The sequence below is a fragment of the Heterodontus francisci genome, chromosome 46, assembly GCF_036365525.1.
Source record: "Heterodontus francisci isolate sHetFra1 chromosome 46, sHetFra1.hap1, whole genome shotgun sequence".
Classification (NCBI taxonomy): domain Eukaryota; kingdom Metazoa; phylum Chordata; class Chondrichthyes; order Heterodontiformes; family Heterodontidae; genus Heterodontus; species Heterodontus francisci.
The window spans coordinates 7,004,104-7,012,626 of NC_090416.1; the positions used below are offsets into that span (position 1 = coordinate 7,004,104).

The 8,523-nt window shown below is 44.7% G+C and overlaps 1 protein-coding gene across 1 annotated transcript; it reads right to left on the reverse strand.

Moving 5' to 3' along the window:
- Positions 1 to 204: 204 nt before the first annotated feature.
- On the reverse strand, positions 205 to 2,703 carry LOC137356780 (probable G-protein coupled receptor 139). Its single transcript, XM_068022539.1, has 2 exons — positions 2,634 to 2,703; positions 205 to 1,109 (listed from the first exon to the last, which is right to left on the reverse strand). The coding sequence occupies exons 1-2, from the start codon at positions 2,701 to 2,703 to the stop codon at positions 205 to 207; spliced, it is 975 nt and encodes a 324-aa protein (XP_067878640.1).
- Positions 2,704 to 8,523: the final 5,820 nt, after the last annotated feature.

An 8,523-nucleotide genomic window follows, 5' to 3' on the forward strand; every position in this document is an offset into this window, starting at 1 on the left:
ACGCCCGCATCCCACATACACACACACAAAAAACCAAATGAATAAAAAAGGTTAAGTTGTCAATAAAATATATCCGAATCAGGTTTTGGATAATTTCAGGGTTCTGTGCTGTTAATGTAAAATGTCATTTCTAAACCATGGGAACTGCAGGGAATGGAATCTGAAACGGGATTTAGTTCCAGCATTTGAAACCGTCGAATCTTTCTATGCTGAAACTAATTTAACAATGAGATTGAGAGGGTATTTCACCACCTTCTTCAGCTCCTCTCTGAATTTACTCTGGGTCACAGTGTAAATACATGTGTTGGTGCAGGAACTGAGCAGCTGCAGCATCCTTGCCGTGCGTTCTGTGATGAGGCGAGGGTCAGTGAAGGACGAATAAGACCGGATATTTGTAATTCGTCGGTAAATAGTATACACGACCTGGGTCACCCATAACAATATAAAACTGCCAGATATACTGAAGAGTAAAATGATGGATTTCATTCGGTTTTCCATCTCTGGGTCCTTGTGATTCTCTTCATTGCTGTGACCCCGGAGCCCCTTGCGGACTCTACTGGTCAATAAAATACGTCTGACCGTCATAATATTGAGCAGCAAAATCAGAATGAACGGGACACAAGGGGTTAAAATTCGGTTAAACAGTTCAAATGACCTCCAGGCCGGGGAAGTATGGAAGCTTGGCTTAGTGACACACTTCCAGGGAACATTATCAATTATATATTGCGGTTCATATGTAAAATACCAGGGGACAGACTCAAAGCAGCTCAGCACACTCACTGTTCCTACAACCACAGCCGCTGTTTTCTTGGTGCAATATTTTGTTTTCAGCTTCTCACAACAAATGGCCACAAATCGATCAAAGGTGAAAGCGACTGTGAGCCAGACAGAAACCATCGTGGCTGCAAAAACGAGGAAGTTAATGAGACAACACAAGGGAGTAATTCTCAGGAATGAATCTCGGAAATAAATCCAAACAATCCATCCCAATATGGGATCGGAGATAACGACCAGCAGATCGGCAACTGCCATTCCCACCAGGTAGCAAGAGATACACTTGGAGAGACCGCACTTTCCTCGGGACAGGATCACAATGGCCACCAAGTTAACTGGAAGAGAGAGAAAAAGGAAGCAGAGAAATTGCTGATCAGATCTGGAGCCAAAGCAACCGTTTGACAGGCTGTGGGTTAAAACTTCCAGCCTTGTTGCTGCATCAAACGGTACAAATTGATTCATTTACTTAGGAAGTTGATACAGAAAGTGGAGAAAGTCAGTACTGGATGTACTGGAAAGGGCTGAGTGAGGGTGCAGTGCTGGTGGAGATGGGAGAAGGTTTTATAGAGCAGGATCCCAGCAGATGAAATCGGGATTTGGGCTCCAGGCTGCAGGCCAGGAAGATCTGGGAACATGGGGAGGTGCAGCTGGCTTGTTGCTCTGGTTTAAGAGAGCAGTAGATCCCAGTAACACCGCTCAGTTAATCTCTCTGGTAATTGGTGTGAGAGAACAATTCATTGTATTCAACACATTTTGTTTTGTACATTTAATTAGATTGGAATTTAAATGTATTCCTGAAATCAGTCGCACCTTTTATTGAAGTCGGGGATCAGAAAAATTGTGAAGCACAGTATTTAAATGATGCATCAGCATCAGTGAATAACTGATTCTGTTCTGTTTATTTAGATAGTCAGCGAGAAAGGGAAAGGACCTTCCAATAAAGCAGACTATGCACGTGACCGGGATAAACACACAGGAAATGAGACCAACAATAAACCACGCCAAATACCAATGCAAAATATTGAGGATGCTGGAAATCTGAAATAAAAACAGAAAGTGATGAAAAAGCTCTGCAGATCTGCAGCGTCTGTGGGGAAAGAAACAGAGACAATATTCCGGGACATTGACCTTTCATCCAATCTGATAATATGTTCAACTCACAGTTTCTCTCACCAACTGTTCAGGAAATTCGAGCAGATTATGCTTGTGAATTATTTGTGCCGCTGCTTCTCTCTCTTTCTTTCTGGCTATCTCTCACTCTGTCTCTCCTTCATTCTCCCTTCTCCTTCTCTCTTTCCTTCTCTCAACTTCCTCTGTGCAATCTCTTTCTTGATGATTGTTTTCCAATATTTCTTTATTCACTAATGTTTTTTAATGAAGGTAATCTTCCGTCCTTACCTGGTTGGGGGGGCGGGGGTCTACATGTGACTCCAAACCCACACCAATGTGGTTGACTCTTAACTGACGTCTGAAATGGCCTAGCGAGCCATTCCGTTGTCAAGGGCAACTGGGGTAGGGGCAGCAAATGCTGGCCTTACTAGCAACGCCCACACCCCATTATAGAATGAAAAATAATCTTGCGACTGCATTCTGTTCACCTGCCCAGTGTTCAATGATGCTATTCTCAGTTTTAGTTCAATGTTGAAGCCTCTGTGAATATAGTCACACAGTCATTACGGCACTGAAGGCAGACATTCGGCCCAATAGTCCACATTGGATCTCTGTAGAGCAATCCAGTCAGTCCCATTCCCCTGATCTACAGCGAGAATCACAGGAAAACACGCAGTGAGAAATAATGCTGAATACAGTAGTGCAGTTAACACCGATTTACAGCATTAATAACTGAGATATCAGCTTACCAGGAACTCCAACAGCTGCAAGAATAGGATAGTAACTGTTTTCTATCTGATGGATTGTAGGATATCCCATTTCTGTGAGAAGCAGTGACGGATGTGGGTCAGGGAACTCAAAGTTGTGCCAGGCACTCTGAGCTGATCTATTCGAATGAGTCCTGATTTTATACAGGGGATAGGTCTCCACTGACATGGTTATACCCCTGATAATTGCAATCAGTGACACTTACTTGAACAAACACCTTACATTAGCAGCTTTAACTCAGTTGTAAATAATTTCGTGGATAAATCACAACCAACCCAAATTCCAGGACATTATCTTAGTTAGCCTCTCTCAGAAATAAAACTGAACATTGTAAGCTATAACCATACAAGATTGGTCACACAATAATGAATAGCTTCATTTACAGATTGTATTTAATTGTATTGACCATGTTCGTGTTTGTTGATTCAATAATAAATGCTACAGATTTCACTGCATTCTACACTGAATTCAGGAACACAAGCAGACCCGTTACACTCTGTTACTGCAGTTCCCTGGTTAGAATTATGAACTTTGAGTCTCTAACACGTGGATAGTTAAAGTCAACAATCAGGATTACAGCCTAAAAATCATGGTGAGTGATATTAGGGGGCGGACACTAAACGTGTCCCATTGACGCTGCTCTCTCTGCTATTTTACAATAGATGTTTACTTGCTTATTCTACAATGGCACCAGTAAAATAAGAACAATGTTGCCCCCTGGCTCCATTCTTCCAGTTCACTCCTGACGCCACCCAACCTCAACCTTCCATCAATGTTAACTCATCCAAAACTCTTCTGTTCATTTCCAGCCCTCACCATGTCCCGCTCACACATCACCCTCACCTCTCCGGCCTGCTTTGGGTTCCAGGGCAGAAATGTCTTCAATTTAAAATGATTATTCTTGGATTAAACTTCCACCATCTCCTCACCCCTCCCCATCTCCACCCTTCCTCCAAACCTGCAGCAAACACAACTGTGATCTCTCCATACCTCTGACGCTGACCTGCTTCATGGACCTGCCCTCGCTTTGTTCATTTCTTACTGATCTGATTGCAGTCAAAGAATATCCAACAATGGCTTCTCTTCCCACACCAGGACCATTAGCTCTGGAGACCATGAACTTCCCATTCTTGTTCCCTCTTCTTCCTCATCTACATCTGGGCGGCACAGTGGCGCAGTGGTTAGCACCGCAGCCTCACAGCTCCAGCGACCCGGGTTCGATTCTGGGTACTGCCTGTGTGGAGTTTGCAAGTTCTCCCTGTGTCTGCGTGGGTTTCCTCCGGTTTCCTCCCACCTCCAAAGGACTTGCAGGTTGATAGGTAAATTGGCCATTGTAAAATTGCCCCTAGTGTAGGTAGGTGGTAGGAGAATAGTGGGGATGTGGTAGAGAATATGGGGTTAGTGTATGGTTAGTATAAATGGGTGGTTGTTGGTCGGCACAGACTCGGTGGGCCGAAGGGCCTGTTTCAGTGCTGTATCTCTAAATAAAAATAAAAAAATAAAAAACATACTGCCCATTGGTGACATCATCTACAGACATGGGGTCAGATTCCACATGTGTGCTGACAATATCCAGTTCCAGCTCTCCACCATCTCTCCAGACCCTCCACTGCTTCTGTGTTATCACACTGTAACAGCGTGCTTTACATGAGCTGAAATTTCCTGCAATTAAACACTGGGGGGAGCAAAACCTCCAGCTTTGTCCCCACCTCAAACACCACACCCTTGTCACCGATTAATAAGTCCCCTGTACCTGTTGATCTACAACACAGAATATTGAAAGAGATGGTACAGAGATAGTGAAAGCATTGGTGATCTTCTTCCAAAATGCGATAAATTCTGGAGTGGTACCTGAAGATTGGAAGGTAGCAGATGTAACCCCACTATCTAAGAAAGAGAGAGAGAGTAAATGGGGAACGACAGACCTGTTAGCAGTGCATCAGTCGCAGAGAAAATGCAACAATCGATTATTAAGGATGTGATAACTGGACACTTAGAGTATGATGGTAGGACTGGGCAAAGTCAACATGGATTTACGAAAATGAAATAATGTTTGACAAACATGTCAGAGTTTTTTGAGGATGTAACTAATAATAAGGGGCAGCCAGTGGATGTGGTGTATTTGGAATTTCAGAAGGCTTTTGATAAGGTCACACACAGGAGGTAAGCAAGCAAAATTAGAGCACATGGGATTAGGGGTAAGAAACTGGCATGAACTGGAAATTGGTTAATGGACAGAAAACAGCGAGTGGGAATAAATGGGTAATTTTCAGTTTGACAGGCTGTGACTAGTACGGGAGGCAATGTCATAGCGGTAATATCACTGGGCTATTAATTCAGCAGCCTAGGCCAATGCTCGGGGGACATCGGTTTGAATCCCACCATGGCAAATTGTGAAATTTGAATGCAAATCATCAACCTGGAATTAAGAAATTTAGTCTAATGGTGACCATGAAACCAGTGTCGATTGTTGTCAGTAATGCCCTTTAGGGAAGGAAACCTGTTGTCCTCCGCTCGTCTGACCTGCACGTGACTCCAAACCCACAGTAATGTGGTTGACCCTTAAATGCCCTGCCCTATGAAAACGGCCAAGCAAGCCACTCAGTTGCATCAAACCCCTACAAAGCAGAAGGAAAGGAATGAAACCGGACGGACCACCCGACATTGACAATGGCAAACCCAGCCCTGGCAAGCCTGCAAAGTCCTTCTGAGTAACATCAGTGGGCTTGTGCCAAAATTGGGAGAGCTGTCCCACAGAATAGTCAAGCAACAACCTGACATTGTCATCCTCAGGGAATCATTTGCAGCCACCATCATCACCATCGGTGGGTATGTCTTGTCCCACCAGAAGTGGTGCAGCAGTGGTAGACAGGCGGGAGAGTGTCGTCAAAACATTGACTTGGGACCCCATGAAGTCTCATGGCATCAGGTCAAACATGGGCAAGGAAACCTCCTGATAATTACCACCTACTGCCCCCCCCTCCCCCCACAATCACCTCCACCGGCCGGTGAATCAGTAGTTTTCTACATTGAGTACCACTTGGAAGAAGCACTAAGGGTAGCAAGGGCACAGAATGTATTCTTGGTGGGGGACTTTAATGTACAGTAGCGGCAAGTTCTGAATGACAAAGCTGTTAGACTGGGTCTGTGAGGGAACCAACAAGAGGGAAACACCTACTTGACCAAGTCCTCACCAATCTACCTGTCACAGATGCATCTGTCCATGACAGTATTGGTAGGAGTGACCACCACACAGTCCTTGTGGAGATGAAGTCCCGTCTTCACATTGAGGATACTCACTGTGGTGTTATGTGGCACTACCACCATGCTAAATGGGATAGATTTCAAACAGATCTAGCAACTCAAATTTGGGCATCCATGAGGCGCTGTGGTCCATCAGCAGCAGCAGAATTATATTCAACCACAACCTGTAACCTCATGGCCCGGCATATCCCCCACTCTACCATTACCATCAAGCCAGGAGACCAACCCTGGTTCAATGAAGAGTACAGGAGCGCATGCCAGCAGCAGCACCAGGTATACCTCAAAATAAGGTGTCAACATGGTGAAGCTACAACACAAGACTATTTGATCACAATGAATGGCAGTGCAGGATCGAAGGGCCGAATGGCCTACTCTTGCTGCTATTTTCTATGTTTCCAATATGGAATTCTTTCCACTTGCCTGGATTGGTGCAACACCAGCAACACTCGAGAAGCTTGACAACATCCAGGACAAAGGAGCCTGCAGAATTGGAACCCCATCCACAACCTTCATACATAGAAATATTAGAACAGACGAATTAGGGACAGGAGCAGGCCACTCGGACACTCATGCCTGCTCCACTATTCATAGACATAGAACATTACAGCGCAGTACAGGCCCTTCGGCCCTCGATGTTGCGCCGACCTGTGAAACCATCTGACCTACACTATTCCATTTTCATCCATATGTCTATCCAATGACCACTTAAATGCCCTTAAAGTTGGCGAGTCTACTACTGTTGCAGGCAGGGCGTTCCACGCCCCTACTACTCTCTGAGTAAAGAAACTACCTCTGACATCTGTCCTATATCTATCACCCCTCAACTTAAAGCTATATCCCCTCGTGTTTGCCATCACCATCCGAGGAAAAAGACTATCACTATCCACCCTATATAACCCTCTGATTATCTTATATGTCTCTATTAAGTCACCTCTCCTCCTCCTTCTCTCCAACGAAAACAACCTCAAGTCCCTCAGCCTTTCCTCGTAAGACCTTCCCTCCATACCAGGCAACATCCTAGTAAATCTCCTCTGCACCCTTTCCAAAGCCTCCACATCCTTCCGATAATGCGGTGACCAGAACTGCACGCAATACTCCAGGTGCGGCCGCACCAGAGTTTTGTACAACTGCAGCATGACCTCGTGGCTACGAAACTCGATCCCCCTACCAGTAAAAGCTAACACACCATATGCCTTCTTAACAGCCCTATTAACCTGGGTAGCAACTTTCAGGGATTTATGTACCTGGACACCAAGATCTCTCTGTTTATCTACACTACCAAGAATCTTCCCATTAGCCCAGTACTCGGCATTCCTGTTACTCCTTCCAAAGTGAATCACCTCACACATTTCCGCATTAAACTCCATTTGCCATCTCTCAGCCCAGCTCTGCAGCCTATCTATGTCCCTCTGTAACCTACAACATCCTTCAGCACTATCCACAACTCCACAGACCTTCATGTCATCCGCAAATTTACTAACCCACCCTTCTACACCCTCTTCCAGGTCTTTTATAAAAATGACAAACAGCAGTGGCCCCAAAACAGATCCTTGCGGTACACCAGTAGTAACTAAACTCCAGGATGAAAATTTGCCATCAAATACAACCCTCTGTCTTCTTTCAGCTCGCCAATTTCTGATCCAAAGCTCTAAATCACCTTCAATCCCATACTTCCATATTTTCTGCAGTAGCCTACCATGGGGAACCTTATCAAACGCCTTACTGAAATCCATATACACCACATCCATGGCTTTACCGTTATCCACCTGTTTGGTCACCTTCTCGAAAAACTCAATAAGGTTTGTGAGGCACGACCTACCCTTCACAAAACCTTGCTGACTATCGCTAATGAACTTATTCTTTTCAAGATGATTATAAATCCTGTCTCTTATAATCTTTTCCAACATTTTACCCACAACCGAAGTAAGGCTCACAGGTCTATAATTACCAGAGCTGTCTCTACTCCCCTTCTTGAACAAGGGGACAACATTTGCTATCCTCCAGTCTTCCGGCACTATTCCTGTCGACAATGACGACATAAAGATCAAGGACAAAGGCTCTGCAATCTCCTCCCTGGCTTCCCAGAGAATCCTAGGATAAATCCCATTTGGCCCAGGGGACTTATCTATTTTCTCACGTTCCAAAATTGCTAACAGCTCCTCCTTGTGAACCTCAATCCCATCTAGCCTATTAGTCTGAATCTCAGTATTCTCCTCGACAACATTTTCTTTCTCTACTGTAAATACTGACGAAAAATATTCATTTAACACTTCCCCTATCTCCTCTGATTCCACAAACAACTTCCCACTACTATCCTTGATTGGCCCTAATCTAACTCTAGTCAATTCTTTTATTCCTGATATACCTATAGAAAGCCTTAGGGTTTTCCTTGATCCTATCCGCCAATGACTTCTCGTGTCCTCTCCTCGCTCTTCTTTGCTCTCCGTTTAGATCCTTCCTGGCTAGCTTGTAACTCTCAAGCGCACTAACTGAGCCTTCACGTCTCATCCAAACATAAGACTTCTTCTTCCTCTTGACAAGCCCTTCAACTTCTTTAGTAAAGTGCGGCTCCCTCGCTCGAAAACTTCCGCCCTGCCTCACAGGTAC

What these genes read in the sequence shown, in the direction of transcription:
- LOC137356780 (XM_068022539.1), bottom strand. Translation starts at nt 2,703, where the DNA reads ATGGGATATCCTACAATCCATCAGATAGAAAACAGTTACTATCCTATT. An exon ending in TGCAGCTGTTGGAGTTCCTG is followed by an intron (nt 1,110 to 2,633) that starts GTAAGCTGATAT and finishes TCTCTCTTCCAG; the next exon opens with TTAACTTGGTGGCCATTGTG.